The sequence below is a fragment of the Neofelis nebulosa genome, chromosome 2 (assembly GCF_028018385.1).
Source record: "Neofelis nebulosa isolate mNeoNeb1 chromosome 2, mNeoNeb1.pri, whole genome shotgun sequence".
NCBI lineage: Eukaryota > Metazoa > Chordata > Mammalia > Carnivora > Felidae > Neofelis > Neofelis nebulosa.
In genome coordinates, this window is record NC_080783.1 from 190,484,710 (window position 1) to 190,508,565 (window position 23,856).

At 47.8% G+C, this 23,856-nt stretch overlaps 1 protein-coding gene across 3 annotated transcripts in view; it reads right to left on the reverse strand.

Moving 5' to 3' along the window:
- Positions 1 to 23,226, reverse strand: part of CTPS1 (CTP synthase 1) — a 31,387-nt gene extending 8,161 nt beyond the window's left edge. Inside the window, exons 1-12 of one of the 3 annotated variants that reach the window (XM_058717853.1) lie at positions 23,084 to 23,226; positions 18,766 to 18,944; positions 17,721 to 17,891; positions 15,124 to 15,224; positions 14,249 to 14,365; positions 13,065 to 13,148; positions 11,820 to 11,900; positions 7,264 to 7,415; positions 5,177 to 5,309; positions 2,388 to 2,476; positions 814 to 908; positions 75 to 137 (exon numbers count right to left, since the gene is read on the reverse strand). In XM_058717853.1, coding sequence (XP_058573836.1) covers positions 75 to 137; positions 814 to 908; positions 2,388 to 2,476; positions 5,177 to 5,309; positions 7,264 to 7,415; positions 11,820 to 11,900; positions 13,065 to 13,148; positions 14,249 to 14,365; positions 15,124 to 15,224; positions 17,721 to 17,891; positions 18,766 to 18,931 — 1,252 coding nt within the window. In that variant the 5' untranslated portion in view covers positions 18,932 to 18,944; positions 23,084 to 23,226. Of the gene's footprint in view, positions 1 to 74; positions 138 to 813; positions 909 to 2,387; positions 2,477 to 5,176; positions 5,310 to 7,263; positions 7,416 to 11,819; positions 11,901 to 13,064; positions 13,149 to 14,248; positions 14,366 to 15,123; positions 15,225 to 17,720; positions 17,892 to 17,996; positions 18,105 to 18,765; positions 18,945 to 22,961 lie in introns of those variants that run through there. The other 2 variants (XM_058717854.1, XM_058717855.1) reach the window with 2 other exon arrangements.
- Positions 23,227 to 23,856: the final 630 nt, after the last annotated feature.

The following is a 23,856-nucleotide window of genomic DNA, read 5'->3' on the forward strand; positions in this document are numbered from 1 at the left end:
CTTCGCAGGAGGGAGCAGGCTTCACAGTCTTCAGGAAAACACTTTGGCAAGAATGTAACAAGTTTAACACTCACCTTGCCATCCCAGCACATTTCTGGAAAATTCAACCACTGCCAGCTGCATTCCTAGGCACACACCTTGCAGGTGGAGGGGAAAAACAAATGAAGCTCCATTAAAAAGGCAGCTCCTACGTTTCCCATCAGCCTGTCCTGGACTTTGTGTCCTGTCTGCTCGCAAAAGGACAATCCCAAACTCTCATGTTTTCCTGCTGTAAACATGCACCCCCTGCCGTGTCATCTGTATCAGCTTTCGAACGCTGGATATAAGTGCATATGAAGATGCCAAGTTTTAGAAGCTATTTGGTTCTAGAAATAAGCAACACTCTACTCATATTTAAAACTTCAAGTTTTCTTATCCTCTCATTAGGTTCCCACTTACAACGGATCAAGTTGAAAATTACTACAATTTGCAGCACCAGGAAGCATCCAAAACCACTTGGCCCAAATTCCAAGTGAGGATATAAAACGTAGCTTCACATGTCCTGCCCAACAGCCGGGCTCAGCGAACAGCCAAAATTTCCTGATTGCCATTTAATTCTCTCCAAATTCCACGACACAGACATGTGGACGAACGTACGAGCTCTTAAAACTTTTCACGCTTAAGGGAGTCTGAATTTCTCCCAAACAGAACCAAACTGGCTTCTACTTGAGCTGACATCTAGAATGAGGGCGCCTAAGCTTGCTTCCAGTGACCTCCCTGTTTTATTTACAGGCTCCCATGTGGCACCTTCTCCTGACCTCTCCTACTCCTTACCCAAAAAAGGCTTCTTCTGTTTCCGAGCCCAGGCGATGGCTTGGATCTTTCCTTCCGTCCCCCGAACACCAAATCCCCCTGGAACCAGCACTCCACTGTACAAGAGAGCACACCACAAGGCAATGGACCCTGCCCACCAGCCCAACTCGCAGTAAGCACCCAGGAGCCATTCCCAAGACACGGATGCCACGAAGTCACTCCACGTGTTTTGCCACTGGGACTATATCGTGATTGCAAGACTGCCAGTGAGCTGTATATAAACACCAAATACTATGAACTTAGAAGATGCACATGAAGGGGCGCCCGGGTGGCTCAGTCAGTTAAGCGTCCCACTTGGGCTCAGGTCATGATCTCACGGTTCATGAGTTCAAGCCCTGCGTCGGGGTCTGTGCTGACAGCTCAGAGCCTGGAGCCCATTTTGGACTCTGTGTCTCCCTCTCTCTCTGTCCCTCCCCGACGTGCACTCTCTCTCTCTCAAAAGCAAATAAACATAGGGGCGCCTGGGTGGCGCCGTCGGTTAAGCGTCCGACTTCAGCCAGGTCACGATCTCACGGTCCATGAGTTCGAGCCCCGCGTCGGGCTCTGGGCTGACGGCTCGGAGCCTGGAGCCTGTTTCCGATTCTGTGTCTCCCTCTCTCTCTGCCCCTCCCCCGTTCATGCTCTGTCTCTCTCTGTCCCAAAAATAAATAAAAAACGTTGAAAAAAAAAAAAAGCAAATAAACATTAAAAAAAAAAAAAGATGCACACGAAATGGTTTTGAGAATTGTTACAAAACGCTTACAGGTAAGAGGTGGCACACACGGATTCTTTCCTAATATTTAGTATAGGTTATATTGCTATAAATGCAACTTTTTACTTCTTGGCTTAAAGTGCTCCCCTGAACGGAAAAGGAGCCTTCCTTGTCCTCTCAGATGGCCTGTTGAGCTTGGGGTCTCGTTCATAGCTATAGGGGCCCATAACATCCAATTGTTCCAGTGATCTAGAGTTTTGTGATTTTCTAGCATTATAAGTAATGGCTGCCAAAAACAAACTATGAGACTCCACGGAAGGGTCCTCATCAAATGTTCCAGATGAAAATCTTTAAAAATTTTTTTTTAATCTTTATTTATTTTCAAGAGAGAGAGAGAGAGAGAGAGAGAGAGCGAGAGCGAGAGCGCGCGTGAGCAGGGAAGGGGCAGAGAGAGGGAGACCCAGAATCCGAAGCAGGCTCCAGGCTCCGAGCCGTCAGCACAGAGCCCGACGCGGGGCTCAAACTCACGAACCACCAGATCATGACCCAAGCTGAAGTCGGACGCTCAACCGACTGAGCCACCCAGGCGCTCCCCTCCCCGCCCTGGTGAAAATCTTTAAGCCTCATGAGTAGATGCATACGACAAATGTCATGTTTTCTTCATATTCAACTGTGCTGATAAGCTGTATTTCTGTAAGGCTTAAATCATCCAGACTGCGGCCCTTTCGGTAATCAAAAGCCATTCAAAAAGTAGATTACCTACTAGTGGTGCACAAGAGCCCGGCACTCTGCTCCCTGAGCCCACCCCCGAGCCCCCGGAAGCCAGGCAGAGGGCACTACTCACTGGGCGCTACAGAGCTTCTGCCAGGCTTCGTGGTAGCGTACGGGCTCCTCCTGCAGGGTGCTGGGCTCCAAGTCCGTGGAATCTATGTACTGGGGGGTTATGCGGACAGAGACAAGAAGTAGGCCATGACTCCAGAGCTGCTTTCTTCCCCCCATTCCCAAATTATATTATCAGTGTCCTATCTCCCTTAAAAATCGGGTTTTAAAATGAGAACCTTCATATTTTTTTTAATTTTTTTTTTTTCAACGTTTTTTATTTATTTTTGGGACAGAGAGAGACAGAGCATGAACAGGGGAGGGGCAGAGAGAGAGGGAGACACAGAATCGGAAACAGGCTCCAGGCTCCGAGCCGTCAGCCCAGAGCCCGACGCGGGGCTCGAACTCACGGACCGCGAGATCGTGACCTGGCTGAAGTCGGACGCCCAACCGACTGTGCCACCCAGGCGCCCCTAGAACCTTCATATATTTAAACTCGGTGATAATCTCCAAACAGACTTGAAAATCTTTCTTATATTGTAAAACACAAACGTTTCCTTCAAAACTCATTTGCCTCCCCAAGGCCCTATGCTCAGCACACTGGAGCGGCTTCTGCCGTGTTCTCTCCATCCGGATACATCTCCCCAAGCCCACCTTCAACCCAGGCTGGGTTTTTTTTTGTTTTTTTTTTTAATGTATTTATTTTTGAGAGAGAGAGAGAGAGAGAGAGAGAGAGTGAGCGGGGGAGGAGCAGAGAGAGGGAGACACAGAATCCGAAGCAGGCTCCAGGTTCCAAGCGGTCAGCACAGAGCCCGACACGGGGCTCAAACTTATGAACTGTGAGATCATGACCTGACCCGAAGTCAGATGCTCAACTGACTGAGCCACCCAGGCGCCCCCAGGCTGCTTTTCATTTTGTTCACCTTTACTGAAGTATAACTGACACACAGTAAGATCCAGGCATTTTAAGGTGCACACTCTGATGAGTTTTGTCAAACACACACACGAAGGCGTGACCACCGCCACAATCAATGGCGAAGAAGACTAGTGCCATCCCCGGAAGTTCCCTCTGCTCCCCTGCAAGCAGTCTCCTCTCCACTTCCTGCCCCAGAGGCCCCTGGCTCTGCTTTCTGTCACCACAGATGCCTCTTCTAGAACCTCACAGAAATGAAAACATACAACATACAGCCTCCCGCGTCTGGCTTTTTTGGCTCAGTATGTTTTTGAGATTCATCCCTGGGCAGTTTCCCACTGTGGAAATATACCTCAGTGTGTATATTGCCTCACTCTGGATAGTTAGGGTTGCTTCCAGACTTAGGCTATTAAAATAATAGTCCTTTTGTATAAAATTGTGTGTGGGTGTGTACTTTTGTTTTCACTTCTCTTGAGTAAATATCTGGGAGTAGAACTGCAGGGTCATAAAGTGTACGTCTACCTTTATATGAAACTACCAGACTGTTCTAAAGCAGTTGTGACATTTCACATTCCTACCAGCAAGGCATGAGAGTTCCACATCCTCACCAACACCCGTAGCCCCTCTGGCGGGTGTGTGTTAGTATCTCGCAGAAATTTCATTGGCATTTATTTGCATCTGCACTGAAGGTGTTGACCTTGACCGTCTCTTCACATGCATCAGGTGCATCTCTTGTGGGCGTGTCCATTCAAATCTTTTGCCCACTTATTATGTCATTCACCTTTTTCCCTGCCTAATACCCTGCAGTGACTTCCCTAAACCTCAGGGTAAGACCCAGCTGTGGCCCAGTTGGCGGGATTCATGACCTCACAGGCCTGTCTCCAGATATCTTCTGAGTCACACTTGTCCATCCACGGACTTCCCAACTATTCCCCATCTCCAAGCCCTTGGGTATTCTCTACCTTCTGTCCAGACGCCCTTCCCTTCTGCCTTACCCATCTTCCCAAAGTCTCCCAGAGGCCCTCCTTGAGGAAGTCTGCCCTCCTCACACGTCTACCCAGACAGATTCACCCCTTCTTGTGTGTCACATCTCAGAGACCTCACTGACTCATTCACCTCTCAGCCCCGCATCTAACGACAGGCACAGACTACGTCCGAGTGGATACAGCAGATGAATGAGCCAAAGCAGCAGCAAGAGGAAGTCAGGGAAGTGGAATAAGATTCCATAATTCTTAAAACCTATACAGTAAGACATTCCACAGCAACCTGTTCGCAAGCACAAAGCAAACTAAATTATGATGCTGAGAAACACCTGGTGAAGTAGAAGGCCAACCCCAGTGCCAGTGGGGAGGACAGCCGGAACTGGAGTCCCGAACCTTAATACTCTATTGCCCCAAGAAGATGAGCAGGGGCCGTGCCCCATTGGCTCAGCTCCCGCCCATCAAGTCATAGGGCAAAACACAAGACATGCTATTCCCTGGAGGCTGCCCACATTCCAGGCACTGACCAGGCAACTGGACATACATTTCAGAGAAACCTCCCAGCTCCAGCAGGTGGGTGTTAGCATTTCCACTGCAAAGGTAAGTGAAGAGCAATTATGCAGGGTGCCTCTGGCTCACTGGGGCTCCCCCATGCCCATGGGTCAATTTTACTTGGTCACCTGATAATTCAAACTCAACTACTCACTTTCTCAACTACTACTCTGACCATCTCTCCCCTTCAACGTCTCCTGAAAATGTTGTACTGTTCTCTCCAAGCCAGCAGCCAACCATGAATCCTTTCTCTTCCTAAAAAGAAATTCTGAGTTCCAAAAATATAAAGTAGATATCATGCAGCACCTATGAGAACGCAGAAGGCCTCCCCGTTCATGCCTCAGCCGAATATGCGCCACCCATCCTTACCTTGATTTCCAACTTGTGGTTGATGGCCAGGGCAGAATGCTCCAGAGCTTTAATGACAGAGGCATACGAGTCTGAGAACTTGGTGTATTTGCCCACGAGGGCAATAGAGCAGGTCTCCAGCAAGCGATCGTATCTATGAAAGGCCAAGAAACACCAAGTTATTTAGAATGTATATGCCATCATGAGATCAAAACTGCTTTCTAAAAAGGAGAAAAACATCTCTGGGAAGAATATAATGAGAGCAGGTATTATCTGAGTTTCATTCCCAGGACAGTAGAGAGGGAGCTACTTTCAAATCCATGTGGCAGGCTTTGTAAAGAAAGTAGGATTTTAGGGGCACTTAGGTGGCTCAGATAGTTAAGTGTCCAACTCTTGGTTTCAGCCCAGGTCATGATCCTGTGGTTTGTGAGATTGAGCCCCGCACTGAGCTCCGTGCTGACAATGAGGAGTCTGCTTGGGATTCTCTCTATAGATACGTAGATAGATTAGGTAGGTAGGTAGGTAGGTAGGAAGGAAGGAAGGAAGGAAGGAAGGAAGGAAGGAAGGAAGGAAGAGCGAGCAAAAGAAAGAAAGAAAGGATAGACACTTAAAAAACAAAACCAGGAAACATTAAAACCCCAAGGAGCAAGAAAAACTAACAGACATGAACAGACAATTCATAAGAGTTAATGTGATGAAGGAAAGAGTCAAAAATATTCACACAGCAGTCTATACTCATTAAAAATTTTCATCATGGGGCGCCAGGGTGGCTCAGTCGGTTGAGCGTCCGACTTTGGCTTAGGTCATGATCTCGCGGTCCGTGAGTTCGAGCCCCGCGTCGGGCTCTGTGCTGACAGCTCAGAGCCTGGAGCCTGCTCCAGATTCTGTGTCTCCCCCCCCCCCCCCGCTTCTCTGTACCCCTCCTCCGCTCACGCTCTGTTCTCTCTCTGTCTCAAAAATAAATAAACATTTAAAAGAATTTTTTTCATCATAAAGTAATTAGTAACAGATCAAAAAAGTTTATGGGGTGCCTGGGTGGCTCAGATGGTTAAGTGTTTGACTCTTGCTTTCAGTGCAGGTCATGATCTCCTGGTTCGTGGGATCAAGCCGCATGCCAGGCTCTGTGCTCAGCACGGAGACTGCCTGGGATTCCCTCTCTCCCTCTCTCTCAAAAGAACAGTTTTTTTAACGAGTTGGAATACTGTACGAAAAAATATCAGAGAACTGTGCGCCATCTTTGTAGCGACATACGGATACACGTGTAGACGGACGAAGGCTGAAAGGGAAAGTGTCAAAAGGAAAGTAAGCATCACAGAGCAATGTGACGAGCGCTTATTAACACCGTCGGGCTGATTCGGCAGCTGCGACAGGGCACACACCCGGGGCTCTGAGGCGCCACGTGAAGACCTCTGATGTGGCGTGAAAGCATTGCCGGGCTTAAAAAGGAACAGGGACTGGGGCGCCTGGGTGGCTCAGTCGGTGAAGCGTCCGACTTCAGCTCAGGTCACGATCTCGCGGTCCGTGAGTTCGAGCCCCGCGTCAGGCTCTGGGCTGACGGCTCAGAGCCTGGAGCCTGCTTCTGATTCCGTGCCTCCCTCTCTCTCTGCCCCTCCCCCGTTCATGTTCTGTCTCGCTCTGTCTCAAAAATAAGAAATAAACGTTAAAAAAAAAAAAAAAAAAAAAAAAAAAGGAACAGGGACAGTGTCAGAGCGACACTCTCTGGCAGCAGTAGCCACACACCAGGCTAGGCACCCCTGCTCCTCCTTTCCTGGTGCGCGGTGAGCAGCACAGTCCCACATGCAGCTCAGGTGCCGGGAGGCGCCCCAGGAGTGCTGCGGGCTTGGTCCGCCATCCGTGTGGGCCTCAGGCGTGACAGCTCACCCAGGTGTAATCAGTTGGCGCTGATTCTCTAGTCAAGGGGACCTAAGGCGATAGGTGTGTGACCTGAACTCAGCTCTACCAGGACCTCCTCATCCCTGAACCTGTCTCAACACCTCTCACCACAAAGACCTTCTCTAGTACGAGCTGACAGCACAAGCGAATTCCCTGAGACCTCACGAAAAGGAGAACAAAAGCTCCAACTCCCAGCTCCTTATCACGACGCAAACCTGTCCGCCATCTCTTTCCACTTCATCAGCATTTTTCGTGGCTGCCTCTCGATCGGAAGATCAAGTCTCCGGAGAAAATAATCTACGACCCCCTGCTCCTCTAATAACAAGGGGACTCGGTAGATGGATGAGACATCGTGGACACAGATCACCTGCGGAGAAAGGAGCAAAGGTTATTAATAAAAACAAACAAAAGCTAACTGGACTGGCACCCTCCTACTGGCTATGTCACCATCAGAAAATAACTTCCAAATCTGAAAATGGCAAAAAGGGCAATTTTCTAGGAAAAGTAGAAATTACCCAAACCAACTCAAGAACAGAATAAAAAATTAGCGGCTAATCTCTTAAGAACATGGACGCAAAAACCCTTTAAAAAAAAAAAAAAAATCACAGGGCACCTGGGTGGCTCAGCTGGTTAAGCGTCTGACTTCGGCTCAGGTCACGATCTCGTGGTTTGTGAATTCGAGCCCCACGTCAGGCTCTGTGTTAACAGCTCAGAGCCTGGAGCCTGCTTCAAATTGTGTCTCCCTCTCTCTCTGTTCTTCCCCCGCTCATGCTCTGTCTCTCTTTCAATGATAAATAAACATTAAAATTTTTTTTAAAAAAAATCACAAACCAAACATAAATGTAGTTTTAAAAACACTCATGTTGAAGTAGGATTTGTCCCAAGAACAATGGCTGTCAAACTTGGCGGTACACTGAAATCACTTGGGAGACCTTTTAAAAATCCACAAGCCCAGGGGCGCCTGGGTGGCTCAGTCGGTTAAGCATCTGACTTCAGCTCAGGTCACGATCTCACAGTCCGTGAGTTCGAGCCCTGCATCGGGCTCTGGGCCGATGGCTCAGAGCCTGGAGCCTGCTTCCGATTCTGTGTCTCCCTCTCTCTCTGCCCCTCCCCCGTTCATGCTCTGTCTCTCTCTGTCTCAAAAATAAGTAAACGTTAAAAAAAAAAAATTAAAAAAAAAAAAATCCACAAGCCCATACTGCACCACACATCGCTTAAACTAGAATCTCTGGGGCTGGGAAGCAGGCATAGCACTTTTCCGGGCTGAGTATGAGAACAGCTGCATTAGGATATTTAACAGTGGGATTTACTACATGAACAGATTAAAGAAGGAAAACAAAATTTGCCTTAGTTGATGCAGAGCTAATAAAAACTCAAAATCAATCCATGATTAAAATTCTTGGTGTATAAGTAAAAGGGAAAATGTGAAAAATGTTTAAAAAAAACCACAGCAAACATCATTTTGTTCAATATTTAATATTAACGCTTAATATTTAAAGTCTGAAAGAAGGCAAAAGTGGTCACTATGACTACTTCTATTCAATAATGTACTAAAAATATTAGCCATTACAATTAAGTAAGAAAAAAAGCAGTGGCACCTGGGTGGCTCCATCGGCTAAGTATCCGACTCGGGCTCAGGTCATGATCTCATGGTTCATGACTTCAGGCCCCATGTTGGGCTCTGTGTTGACAGCTCAGAGCCTGGAGCCTGCTTTGAATTCTGTGTCTCCCTCTCTCTCTGTTCCTCTCCCGCTCCCGCTCCCACTCCGTCTCTCTCTCAAAAATAAATAAACATTAAAAAAAAAAAAACAAAACAATTTTAAAGGGGCGCCTGGGTGGCTCAGTAGGTTAAGCATTCAACTTCGGTCAGGTCATGATCTCATGGTCCATGAGTTCGAGCCCCGCGGCAGGCTCTGTGCTGACAGCTCAGAGCCTGGAGCTTGCTTCAAATTCTATGTCTTCTCTCTCTGCCCCTCCCCCACTCACACTCTTATCTCTCTCTCTCCCAAAAATAAACAAACATTTAAAAAAAATTTTTTAAGAAAAAAAAAATATATATGTGCTGGAAAATAAGAAAGTGCCAAGAATTTCATACACTATTACTACTTATCCATAAAAACCATGACCATTTACTGGTAAACAATCAAAACTAACAGAATTTCAGTAAGGCTGCTAGGCTTAAGATCCATGGACAGAAGTCTGCAAGATTGCTATACATGGGTCATATCTAATCAGGAAATTTAAGTTTAAAAACATGCCATTCATGTAGTTACAAAAATTATGAACACCTATAATTAAATCTAGAAAAAAACTTCACAAAGATAGTTGAATCTTTAAAAAGCACCTTTATGAAGAAATTATAGATTATTGAAGGACAGTCCTTCCAACAAATGGACCTAGAACTGACTATCCACAGGCAAAAAGATGAATTTCAACTTTTACTGGAAAGTTGCTATACATAAAAGTTAACTCACAGTGGATCCTAGGCCTAAACAAAAGACCTAAAATTATAAAAGTTTTGGAATGAAACAGAAGGAAATCTTTGTGGCATTTGTTAAATGGAGCTCTTGGATAGGATACCAAAAGCACAATCTATAAAGAAAAAAAATGGATAAACTGGAGTTCATCATCATGTAAAAGCTTTTGTGTTCCAAAAGACACCATTAAAAAAATAAGAGCCTTGGAGGAAAATGTGCAAACCATGTATCTAATAAAAGACTTTTATTCAGAATATGCAGAGAACTCCTAGAAGATAAGCAACTCAATTAAAAAACAGGCAAAAGGTTTGAAATTCAAATTTAAATCTAGAAACACCTGTCACATTTTTAACAGTGAATAATTTTAATAACCTAGTCTACCACGGAATTGAATTACCCTCACTTGCTAGGATAGAAATATCTCAAATAATTGAAGTGCGTGATAAAAAGGTTGCTCGTAACAATGAAATTATTCTGGTGCGCCACATATAGTCCCCAATTTACGATGGTTCAACTTACTGTATTTTGCTTTGGGATGGTGTGAAAAAAACACACAGCTGGCAGAAAGGGTACTCTGCATTTTGATCTTTTCCCAGGCTAGCAACAGGCCGTATCCTCTCTCATGGTACCCCCCGCTCTCGTGGTGCCCAGCAGTGGCAGTGAGCCACAGTCCCCAGTCAGCCCCACGATCACCAGTGTGAAAAACTGATATGCTTACAGCCATCCTGTGCCCATACAACCACTCTGTTTTCTACTCTCAGTACAGTGTTCAGTAAACTACACAAGACATTCAACACTTTATTGTAAAATCGTCTTTGTGTGAGAGGATTCTGCCCACCCACAGGCTAATGTAAGTTTTCTGAGCACACTTAAGGTAGGTTAGGTGTACTAATTGCATTTTCGACTTAGGATGTTTTCAACTTACAACAGGTTTACCAGGATTTAGCTCTTTGTTAAGTCGAGGAAGATGTGGTCTTTAGCATGAAGCCGAATCCGTGAGACAGAGCTCCCAGATCAGGAAGCACACTAGGAACACTGATCTCAGGCCCCAGGCCGTGCTCACACCCTGACGCCTGAGCGCCCCCCGAGATGGGGAGGTCAGAGGCTGTTCTGCTCTGCTCACTTCAATGCCAGGCCAGGCTTTCTTACCCTCACTTCCATACTTCTCGCTGTCCTGTAAATGGATGGATGAAATACAACTCTGCCGCTGATTCTCTCCTCTCCAGGCCAGCCAGGCTCCCCTCTTTCAGCCAAACCTCCTGATCCCCAGTAACCCACCAGCAAAGCAAACCACCCACAATCTAGTCACAGATTCCTCGACCTCAACGTCCCTTCTCCCCTCCTTCAGCCAAACCTGACCAGAGCCACAGTCTCAACTTACCACCACCAGGACATCCCCACCATACCCCAAATGTGAATTTCCTGTTCAGTGGGCACCCTCCATTAGCACAGGTCATGAAAAAAGTCTAAAATAGGTTTAGGGGCACCTGGGTGGCTCAGTTGGTTAAGTGTCTGACTCTTGGTTTTGGCTCAGGTCGTGATCTCAGTTTCATGAGCTCGAGCCCCGCAACGGGCTCTACGCTGATGGTGCAGAGCCTGCTTGGGATTTTCCCTCTCTCTCTCTGCCCCTCCCCTACTCACACTGTCTGTGTCTCTCAAAATAAACAAACAAACAAACAAACTTAAAAAAATAAAATAAGATAAAATAAAATAGGTTTGGAGCCTTTACCACCTCAGACACCAGGCACTAGGAGTATAAAGTTGAATGAGGTGGTCCTTGCCTTCAAGAAACTCAAAGTCTATGAGTGGAGGCAAACACAGATGGACACGTGGACACACACACACACACACACACACTCACAGAGGGGCAGTAGGACAGGTTCACAACCAGCACCTGTAATAATACACACAGGTCACCCAAGAAAGACCAACCATGAGGTTTGGAGGTGACGTGGTTTGACAGGTAAAGGCTGTCAGACAATACTGTGTCCTGGCTGGGCCCCAAGGGATGAAAATGAATAGGACAAAGCCAGGCCGACGGGGAGGGCGACCCATTCAGCATGGCTGGAGCAGAGTACAAGGAGTTGGGGAGAAGTGGCAGGAGGGGGCAAGGATGTTCAGAAAGCCAAAGAGGTAAGGTACTGGAGAATCACAGAGCCAACAGGAATCAGTTCCAGAGAACAGTCCAATGTCTCAAATTGGAAAAGGACAACAAGCCTCAGGAAAGCGGTGAAGAGACTTCCGGGTAACTAGAAATCCAACACGATTTACATGAATATGAAATTCCTACTTACTTGTTCAGGTTCGACGTGGCAGAACATGGATATTTTCTCCTTCACCGATGTGTCCAGGGGATTTGAGCACCTGCACACAACCTAGCAGGAAAGAAAGTAAGCCGTTTGGACAGAAGGAAGGGATCACAAAGTTGGGTTTTTCTCCTGACTGAAATTAAAACAGACACCCGCTTCTTAAGCTGGATGAAAATGTTAACTCCGGCACAATGCACACCAACTATGAAAATATGACCTGTTTTCAAAGCTGAAATGCCTAAATCCCGCTCCGGAGAAACATTAGGCGGGGGGGTGGGGAACGGTACAGATGAACACACAGATAATGAACTACAGGAACCAACTGGGGTTTTCCTCAGTTAATGTCTTGGGCAGGGGGAGGAAGGGACAACAAATGACAGACAGAGAGGAGACACAAAGCATGACCTCATGCATGCCCGTGAGGAAATCTTTGTAAAAGGCAACCCCACTTCAAAGCACTAACCCTGTTTCTCCACCACCAACGAAAAGCATGCCAAGAAAACAGAGGTCTTACCTGCTGTGAAGCAGAAATTTTCTGTTTTTTTTTTTTTTTAAACTGAAGTATAGTTGATACACAATGTTGCAGTGGCTCCAGAAAAACAACCTAATGATTCAACTCTATACCCTTCGCTCTGCTCACAAGTACAGCTACCTGTGTCACCACCACAGGACGCCATTACACCACCACTGACCATATTCCCTCCGCTGTGCCTTTCATCCCCTTGACTTATTCATTCCATAACTGGCAGCCTGTGTCTCCCATCCTGCCCATCCCCCCACCGCCCCTCCCTCTGGCAACCACCAGTTTGTTCTCTAGATGTACGGGTCTCTTTTTGTTTGTTTTGTTTTTTAATTCCATATAAGTGAAGTCATACGGTACATGGAAGATTTTTTTTTTGCATTTACAAATTTTTTTTTTTAATTTACTTAAATCCAAATTAGTTAACACATAGTGTCATACTGGTTTCAGGAGAGAGAAGAGCCCAGTGATTCATCACTTACTTGTAACACCCTGTGGTTTGCCCAACAAGGGCCCTCCTTAATGCCTATCACCCATTTAGGCCCTCCCGCACCCACCTCCCCTCCAGCAGCCCTCAGTTTGTTCTCTGGATTCAAGAGTCTCTCATGGTCTGCCTCCCTCTCAGTTTTTATCTTCTTTTTCCCATGAGAGAGAGATTTTAATTAAGCATACAAGATCAAGCTTGAAACCAGGGAATCATAAAATCTTACCAGATCTGGAGAAAGCCCGAGCCCTCTAAGTTCCCGAACACTATTCTGGGTGGGTTTAGTTTTCTGCTCTCCTGTTGAACTTGGCTATTTTACAAAAGGGAAAAAAAAAAAGTTAATTTCTCTATGATAAAAAATTTGTTTAAGTATGACTTTTCTCTGAACTTCCTTTATTGATCATTTATCTAATTTAGTTTTTATTTTTGTCAAAGGTACTCGTGCATAGATTTTAGAGTCAAATGGTTCTACAAGGTCTGTTCTGAACAGGACAGTGAACCCCTCCCCTTCCTCGAACCCCAGGGGCAGCCAATCTTCCACTCTTAAATGATCCTTCTGGTATGTTTCCTGCTACGTCCAGACACGTAATTTGAGGCATTTTCTATTGATTTCCCTGTTAGAGGAGGAACCCTCTCCTTCTATTACACACGCACCTGTCCCGTGCCTGCAGCCCATCTCATGATACCTCTCCAGTGTTAACATGTGTTTGAGTAAATACTGCCCACTTGGGAGTGCCTGGGTGGCTCAGTCAGTTAAGCATCTGACTCTTGATTTCAGCTCAGGTCATGATCTCTCGGTGCGTGAGATTGAGCCCCACACTGGGCTCTGCCCTGGCAGCGTGGAGCCTGCTTGGAATTTTCTCTCTCCCTCTCTCTGCTTCTCCCCTGCTCAAGTGCACGCATGTACGCACTCTCTCTCTCAAAATATACAAACATTAAAAAAAAAAAATTCCCTTTGCTCTAGCTGTAGTGGGGTTTCACCGTATAGTAGAGACGAGTGGGACTTTTTTTTTTTTAAGTTTATTTAGTTTGAGAGTAAGTGTGAGTGGGGGAGGGGCAGAGAGAATCCCAAGCAGGCTCTGCACTGTCAGCGCAAAGCCTGACACGGGGCTCGAATCCACAAACCACAAGCTCATGACCTGAGCAGAAGTCGGATGCGTATAACTGACTGAGCCCCCCAGGGCCCCCAAATGGGACATTTTCAATCCACCACCTTCAACCACAACTTCCCCGGCTAATTTTCCAAATGTTTTCCATCTGAGCTTTTCCAAAAGTCTGATTACAGTAATTTTAAATTCACAAAGACGGTCTTTCTTCCCTGCATCTCACGCACCTAAAATAGACAAGGAAGGAAAAGCACCCTCTTCTCTCTCCTTCCCACCTCCACAAAATAAAATTCGAATGCCTTACCTGAGGGACTAGACTGACGTGAATATTACAAAAGTTCTCTCTTTTGACCTTGAACTGGAACTGACGGAAGGCCTCAATAAAGGGCATGCTTTCTATATCTCCCACCGTTCCACCGAGCTACAAGAACAAAGTTCTGTTAGAGATCAAGCACTAACCCTTCCTTTCATGGGTCAGTTTTCGGACAACTGCGCCCCATTATCTCAGCTCAGCGATCAGTAACAGCATAATGTGGACTCTCTGAGCGCAGTTCATGTCACTTAGCAGTAACTGACATTTCTTTACCCTGAACAGTTACTTTTCTGGACAGGCTCTCCATTCCCCAAAGTTATGGATCTGGCAGATCTGGCCAAGAAAAAGGCCAGGTGAAAGATATACTAGAAACTTTATTCATACCAGTCACGAAGACAAGAAACCTAAATCTTATCTACTTAGCCATAAATAACTGTTGTGTGACAAAGTATCAGTAATAGGCTGATGGAATTTCTGAGTCCTCTATTTTACATCCAAAGGCTAGGACCAGCAGAGCAGGAGTAAAGAAACTGAAAGCAATGGGGCTCATTCAGAGATGAGAGGATTCCCACTAGAGGAGAGATAAAGGTCAGCTGACTTTCTCAAGAGAGAGAGGAAAATGTGTCCTGCGGCTCTTACTGGTACAGTCATGATAAGTGAATGAAGAGGCTCACTCTGAACCTCTGATCGCTTGCACCTACTCCCTTTCAACGGCCTGGCCCCATCCCAGGAATGTCACTGTGCCCTTACCTGTCCCACTGTGGTTAGGGTCAAGGGCCTCACAGAGCACTGTCTTACCAGGTGCTGATGGCTGACTAAGGAGGTGAATGTGTGCGTACACTTGGTTAGAAAAGACTCCTACAAACCTCAATAACACACACTTGAGGCTCTAGGCCGTCTTCATCCACGGGTATTAATGCCTGTCTCATGACCCACTCCTGGATTGCATCTGTGATGTGAGGGACAACTGGAAAAGAGGAAAGAGGCACGTAACATACACTTTCCTATCAACACTGGTGGAGGGAGATACACTTACTATGACAACAAACTGCCGCAATCTTTGCCTGGAGCGGTGAAGGGGTCATAAACATATTTTTGAGACCACTCTTACATGGCGTTAAGAAATCTTTGAGCTCCGGGGCGCCTGGGTGGCTCAGTCGGTTGGGCATCCGACTTCAGCTCAGGTCATGATCTCGCGGTTTGTGAGTTCGAGCCCCGCGTCGGACTCTGTGCTGACAGCTCAGAGCCTGGAGCCTGCTTCCGATTCTGTGTCTACCTCTCTCTCTGCCCCTCCCCCATTCATGCTCTGTCTCTCTCTGTCTCAGAAATAAATAAACATTAAAAAAAAAAATTAAAGAAATCTTTGAGCTCCCACGGTCTGTGGCCTCCTTTCCAGGTTTCCAAGTCGTGGCTAGCAGCACAAGAGGGTAAGGCCAAGAGTATATCCTGAACCCGCATCAGAGCCCTGGCCCCTCTGCAGAGGGCACCGGGGCTGCACCACCATTCAACAGACCCTGTGGCCGCCGCACCACTACTGCTGAAAGCTGGCACTTCACACCTGGGTGCCTTCCAGGCCCCTGTTCCATTATGTTCCAGTTTATCAGAGGATACACAATCCACAGATAAGACAGAGTACAGGACGGCGGGGTGGTCAGGAGCACAGCATCTGGGGCTAGAATGTCAGATTCGAACCTCAGTTCCACCTCTCATTAGGTATGGATCCTTGGGACACCACTTAACTATTCTTAAGCTCGATTTCCCTATCCACTAAGTGGAGATAACAGCTTCCACCTCATAAAGTTGTGCAAATTTCATGAGCCACCACTGGTAAAATGCTAAGCAGAGCGCCTAGCATGCCAGTGCTCAGCAAAGTCAGCCAGCGCTGAACGCTTTTTAAAACCCTAGCTGTCGGGCCAGAAGGCAGATTCCTAAGGGGCAGGGATTACTGTTTAACTTGCTCTGTATTTAAGCAGCAGTGCCTCAGGCACAAGGATATTCATTATCTACTGCACACACAGCAGCCAAAGGGATCTTTTAAATATGCAGTTTCCCCCCATCCCATGTTTTAAAGTCTTCAATGGCTTCCCACCGCTCTGAGTAAAATCCAAACTCCAGGCCAAGGCCCAAAAGGCCCTACATAACCTGGCTGCAGCCCACCTCACCGCCCCCACTCCCCACACCCATCCCCCTGGTCCCCTGGCCTGACTGTAGCCTCAGGCCTCAGGCCCCTCCTCCTCTTGTCCCCTGGCTGGCCTCTCTCCTCCAGAATGCCCCCTCGTGGAGTCTCTCTAACCACCTGTCCAAACTGGCCGTCCCCACGCATTCTCTCTCCTATTTCCTTCACAGCTCTTATCAGACATCTTGTTTCATCTGTTTGTTTTTGTGTCTCCCACGCGGAAGCCCCCACGGGGGCGGTAGCCTCGCTGGTCTCCTTCATCCACAGCCCCAGCGCCAGAGAGGGTATGTCCGCAGTGAGCATTCAAGAAACATGTGACGAATGAATGCACACAAGAATGAATTCGCTGGAGGCCTAGAACAACAAACTGTATGATCGAGATCATCTTAATTCCTAACTGATCCCCTTCTACGTGTCAGGAACTCAGAGAAACGGTGTCACGGAGCTCTTTTCGCCCTCCACGCAATCAGCAGAGCCAGGTAGTTAGTAACTCCATTTGGCAGAAAAGAGAGCCAGATCTCAAAGAGGTTAAGTAATCTGCCTGTGTTCACAAAGCTGGTAAGTGGCAGGGCTAAGATCTAAACATGGGCTAAGCCGGGGCTAAGTGGCTTTCAATTTAGCAAAGTCTAAAGCCAAGGGCAGATTCACTCTCATAACTCAGAGAAAAGCCACTTTTCTGCAAACCTCTCCCACCCCCCCAAATTTGGACTTAAGCCATCACACTATACCAGTGGTTTTCCAACCCCACCTTTTAAGAGTGGCAATTTTCTCAAATGAACGCTGTGCAAAACCCCAGGGCAGCAGGCGAACATAAGTGAGGCTGGCTGGTAAAAGGGCAGGAGACCCAGAGAGCCGCTTCTCAGACTCCCACAGGCCCACACGCACCGATGACCAGCCTGCAGACCAACGTACACAACGCACGTTCTTGTCCTACCACTGTTTACAAGTGGGTCCCACATGCACAACATATATACACGGCCTGGCTGACTGCCCTGATCTAGCTGCCTTCGTCACTTCACACCCATCACTGTTGTAAAAACAACAGCTCTCTGGGCTCAAATCATGCCGGACTGATAGCTTCAGTGGCATTCATACAGCAGCAGGGGCTCCTTCAAATTACTTTTTGGGTAAACAGCCACACAACTCTAAATTTTCAACGGAAGGCATGGTTCAGTAACAATACCTGGATGCTTTCAGGCTGAAATTGCATGAAAAGTAAATTTTTGTTCACGAAAGAAAAGCAAACTGCTTAAGGTTTTCACACCTTGAGGGCAAATCCAGTTTTACCTTGGACGGTTTTCCCCAAGTAATCTCCTTTGCGTTCCTTGTTAATGACGTACTGGTAGATCTTTCCAGTGGTCAGATTATTGTCCTTGGTGAGGCGGATGTCTAGGAACCGCTCATAGTTCCCTAGATCAAGGTCTACTTCACCACCATCATCCAGCACAAAAACCTCGCCTGCGGTGAATAGTGAAAACGGTCAGGGTAAGTGAGAAACACCCGTGTCATGGCAAATGTGAGGCTCAAAATATAAACACTCAAATAGAACAAAGTCTGCATTACCTGGACATGAAGCAGAGAAATTTATTTCTAGAAAACTAAATATGACACAAAAGAAAGAAAAATATCACCAACCATTCTCCAGAAGGCAATAGCTTACTTCCAGCCTATCAACAAGCTCGGTCTGAATCAGGAAGTTATAAAATAGCATTGAACGGAAGGAAATCATAGCCTCAAGGGCCGTGGAGACAGGGAACTTTACAGGAGTGTGGTATCTGCTGCCTAAAGAGAAAGAACTTTCAACAATGCCTACTTGTGCAGCAAAAGGTTTCAAACGTGATAAAAGCATGATTTCCTTCAAAGCTCACACTGGATACTAAGGTCCTGCTGATTACAAAAACCAGCTTCTGGGCTACACTTTAGTCCCAAACAAAGTTGTGAAACTCCAAGTTTCTCCCATTCCTTTGTTTGACATTCATTCCTTGAGACGTCATTCTAGAAGTCTTTCCCAGAATGGTTCATTCCTACCATCACAATAGGAGACCAGCATAAAAACTGGAAAGGGAAAAATGTCTTATTTTTTCCCCCTCAGAGAGGGCTTTCTATTATAGAAATCTCTAGACTCTAATCACTATGTTGCGTATTTAGATTTCTGCTTCCTCTCTGTCTAGGTGAGAAAAACAGATTCTGCTAACGCTAAGGACCTTTTTGGAAGGCAGGAAATGCAAGTCACGTAATACAAAATACACACAATTTCCAAGGGCTGATGTACATTCTTCCACATACTCCATAATTATTATTTTAACAAAAGAAAGAAATGCATCGTGCTTACCATGCTCATAAGGAGAGAATGTTCCCGCATCAATGTTAATGTATGGGTCAATTTTAATTGAAGTTACATGTAAACCGCATGATTTCAGTATCGTGCCTACGCTGCTGGCGATGATTCCTTTTCCAATTCCTGATATAACACCACCAGTAACTAGAATGTACTTCATTTTACTTTTTGACCTGGGAATGGAAGAAGGAAAAATTACAGATAAAATATATTTCCACAAAGCAAACGTATCTGGGTTCAAAGGCTAGCTGTACCGCTTCCCAGCTATGAACCCCCCCTGGGGAGCCTCAGTTTCCCTCTCCGTCGCACGACTTTAGAAGGTTGTTATGTGATGTGAGCTCCTAACAAACATTCCTTAGGATCACTGAATGGCTTTAGTCAAACAGGAGTTGAAAAACAATGACTAGTCACATAATGTAGCTTTTGTTTAAAGCTCTGACAACCAACAACCTTGAGAGACGACCTAATAAAAAAATAAATTTAATAATCTGACAGAACGCTATGCCCCAAACATTGGCTGACATAGCCAGCAGACCCCGGGGTACAAAAGCAGGTGCCTCATTATTTTCCCTGCATGGGAGAAACAACGTCTCAATCTTGGATGAGCCCTGGATTGCCTGATTGCCCCACAAAAGAGAATGTCTTTGACTAACCTACAATGTATCCCCAAGAAAACAGAGCTTCGCTAGGTTACGGAAGACAGAATAAAAGAACTTCAACATTTAAAAGGAGTTGCAATTAAGCCTAAAAATCCTTTAGTTAAAGGTAGTTTGCTCCTGTAGTTTATTAATAACTTACTCCTTCCCAGTTGTATGGCTGTTTAACTCAAAACTCTCTCCGAGCTATAAAATGAAGAGAAACCATGTATACTGGAGGAAAGGAACATCAGATAACAAACCAGCCTGAAACACATAATGGGCAGAGGACTCAAAGAGAGGACAGATCCCATTAAATCCAAAAAGCTGTACAGCTGTGGCCGGGAATGGAAGCAGCAGATGTGGTGACAGATAAAAAGGGTGGGTGGATGGAAGAAACAGCAGAGGCAAGAGGCGAGGTGACAGCAACAGGCTGGCCAGGGAGAATTCATCACTGGCCCTAGCTTCAGAGGCTCAGAAACATCATTTAGTCAGTAAACCCAAATGTGATCAAAACACAAATCACCAAGTAGAAGAGAATGCTTGCTTTGGCATGGTCAGGACATTTTCCTCCTCTGGGAACACTTCACGTGAAGCCAGTTTATAATAAAAATAAGCTAAGAAAGGAACAAGGAAACTGGGGAGTTCTGCCTGAAGCATTCCCCCGCCCCACTCACCAAGGCAGAAATGAACACACTTGGCAAAGTAAGAATGTTCAGAATGACTCCCCCCTTGGATAGCAAGGAAGACAACCAGACCGTGACTTGCTCTTTCCATTGTTATACCATTTCCAAAAGCATGCTCCTTGGTTTATGCAAAATGTATGTGGGGTTCCCATAAAGCATTTTATGGACATAAAAATCAGAAATGTTGTTAAACAGTCAATTGGTTTAATGCCAGATCTCCAGTAGCCTTTAATAAGTTAATATGCTCTGTGATCTCCCCAAATGGGCATACACTGTAGTTTCCCCAAAACTTGTTTGACCCCAAGTCCCTAATATTTAGGGGGGGGGGCACTACTCTGTCACCTCACAGTGAAACAGATCCTTACTGACACACGAATTATCAGACTTGGCTACATTTTAGATGTGTTCTATCCAGGGATATCCCTGACACTATAGAACTAAATTCTCAGACTAAATTTTAGATGTTCCTAGAAATTTCTCAGAGTGGGTTATGGAGCAGGTTACTTTTACAGAAGACTCCTTCTTCATCCGTTTGTATTCGACTTGCCCCAATTTTACCTGAAGAGGGTAACACCTCTCTTGAGGGAAGATTCTTGCGGCCTCCCACAGTGCCTGGCAATAAAGACCCCAATGGGCTCCCAGACCAGGTAGGAGAGGCTGACAGGACCCACTCACTCACACTGATGAGCGACCCCCTATGTAGGTGCTACCATGCTGGACACTTTGGGGACCACAAAAGTTTTGGTTTTGTTTTTTTTTTTTACTTCCATTTGCATTTATTTTATGCAGAATTTACTCCCAGGCCATAGGTTTTTGTTTCTCCAGTTTCTTCTGGGATCTCTTTTTCTTCTGCAACCTCCTCTCCCGGTTTAGGAACTAGCTGCTCTTTCCCAGTAAGGACCATCTCCGCGTGGCAGGAGAGCTCACGTGTGGGTTGAACCGACCACAGGCCCTGTAAGTTCTGCGCCGCAGCTTGGGGGCTTTTGTTCACCTGGATGTGCCCAATAACCAGAGAATCTACATCTAAACCCTTAAGTTCAGCATTCTTCTCTGCATGTTTAAGCATGTGCAGTAAAAATTCAGCACTCTTTTTGGGCCACCAACCCCGTGTCCAGCCCCACGGTTTGGCCTGGGCACACCCACACCTACCAACTCCACCACTCCAGTGACACGGAATGGCACACACTGTGTCTACAAAGTGACATCTTTCAGATACTTGGTGGCTTTTTGGATATGCATACCCTTGATGGCCTGGGAAGTTTCACGTGTGTTCTTAAAGTGAACACAAATATTTGAAATCTCTTGACTTGCATGATTTCGTAGGGTCTTCTGGGTCAAGTGAATAGCAAACCATTTTCAGAGACCACCTCAGGCTGCTTATGGGAAGAGCGGGGACCAGAAAACTTCACCAGATCTGGGCTCATATCACAAGTTGCTGGCAGTCCGGTTAGAGACAAAACATTTACAAAGAAATGAGTAATCCACTGATGGTGGGAAACAGGGACAACATACGAAAGGCACACATGGAGAACAGAAAGCAGAAAGCTTTCAGTGGCAAGACCAAGGTATAGATCATGTCCTAGCAGAGGAACGTGAGAGAAATTAAGGCGGGGAGAGGATCCAAGTTGCTCCTGCTTAGTAGACCTGAGACCTGCAACAGGTCTTCAAGGACTGACAGCAAGAAATAAAGCATGGAGAAGGCAACAGAGTGAACAGGAAGGTGAAGGCCATCTACAGAAAACAGATGCAGGGCCAAGAAGGGGGGGTGGGGGGTGGAGGGTGCCTGTGGGAAGACAGTGGGAAATAAGCTGGAAATGTAGGCAAGGGTCCAAATCATGTGGAAACCTTAATGTCCAATCTGCACTTTATTCTGAAGAGGATGGACACATGGGAAAGTTTTCAAGCACAGAAGTAACATATATTAAGAGGTATCAGGGGTGCCTGGCTGGTTCAGCCGGTAGAGCATGCAACTCTTGATCTCGGGGGTGGGAGTTCGAGCCCCACGATGGGTGTAGAGATTACCTAAAAATAATCTTTAAAAAAAATTGCATCAGAGGAATTCAATAAAAATGGCAAGGGGGGGAGAAGCTTTTTTGTCGACAAAAATGTTTTGAGATCCACCTCCAGCCCTCCCACTTGTGTACTGAGACCTGTCAAGTCACTCAAGGTGTCCGAAGCCCGGGTCCTTAAATCGGAAAAATGGGTGATCCCCGCATCGCCTGTCACCAGGATTGATGCGGAATGGAAATTATGAGTGTGGACATACGTGTGCCACGCAAACGTAGTGAACTTCTTTAAAACGCGGCATGCTCACTACGAGCGGCCAGGAGCAGAGCGCGCCGGCTGTGGGGCCGAAGGGGCCGCACCCCGAGCCCCGACGAGCTGCAAGGCCCCTTCCGCCCACTGGAGCCGGGGCGCGCCGGAGGGGCCGCGGCCAGGCCGCCGAACCCATCCCCCACGCGGCAGCGCGTCTCGGACCTTGAACCGCCTCCCAGCCAGGCTGCGGCCGTGCCCCAGGGTCGGAGGGGCCAGGGCCCGGGCAGTCCCCAAGGAGGGGCGGCCGCCGGAGCTTCTCCCGGAGGGCTGAGCAGAGGGGCTCCGGCGCCTCTACGGCCCTCCCGGTCCCACGCGTCATCCCCGGCCCCCTGCTCAGCCGAGCCAGGTCGCGCTGCAGCGCGTACTGCCGGCCCCCGCGACCCCGGCCCCGCGGCCTTTCCCGCCGCCCCACGCCCCTTGCGGCCCGGCTTCCCAGCGGCGCCCGGCCACGCGGCCCCGCGCGCGGGAGCCGGCTCCTAGCCGGCCTGGCCGCCCGCCCGCCCCACTCCCGTTAGGCACGCAGCCCATTGGTCAGGCCGGTGAGCCACCTCACCCTTGATTGGTGGGAGCGGTGTCTATCAGCCGGCGGTGTGGCTGTCCCGCGCCGGGTTCAGCTAGCGCCGCCGATTCCTGCAAGGCAGAACAGTTCCCCCAGGATCCCTGGAGTCAGCCTACCTGAGGCCGGCTTCCAGGCCTGCCGTCGGCTAAGGATCTAGGTGTGCGACGCGCGCGCTGGGCCCCGGGCCGCCAGTGAACCAGCCCGGCCGCATGCGCCCGGCAGTCTTTCACGGAGGCGGGCTCCAGGCGGTGCGCACGCAGAGGCGGGGGGCGGGGCGGGCGCGAGGGCCCTCCCAGGGGCGGGGTCTGGGTGAGCGGGGCGCAGAGCCCCGAGTGCGCAGGCGCGGGGGAGACGCGCTTTCTCCTCGGCTGGGGCTGGTCTGCGGGCTTGTACCCGGGCTGCTGACGCCCGGAAGACGCAGGCGTTGGAGACCCGGCAGGTTGTGGCTTTTCTGCCTTGCGTCTTTTGTTCGCAGTCGGTGATCCAGGCTTCCTCTCTTGCGGAGGAGGCCGTGTTTGGACTCAAACCTGGCAAATCCGTCCTCTGGCCCCAGCAGCCTTCGAGAGGAGGCCAAATCCATCACGCCGTGTCTCCGAACCTTCTGGCGCCGTGAGCACCACGTTCACGCCAGCTGGTGGTGCGACCCCAGCCCATCTCTCCCGCCACGCCCTCTGGACCGAGGGACAGCGGCAGTGTCACCCCCTGCTGGCCTCTAAATGAGAAAGCCTAGAAGGGCGCCTCAGCTCCCGCTCCGTCCTCATCTGGCTTCCTTACCCCGCATCTGCCCTGAGCGCAGCTGCTTTAGATGGAGAAGGGTCCAGAAAAGACATAGTTTCCTCCGGCTAATAGTCATTGAGCACCCACTGTGTGCCACACGCTGGGCTGGGCT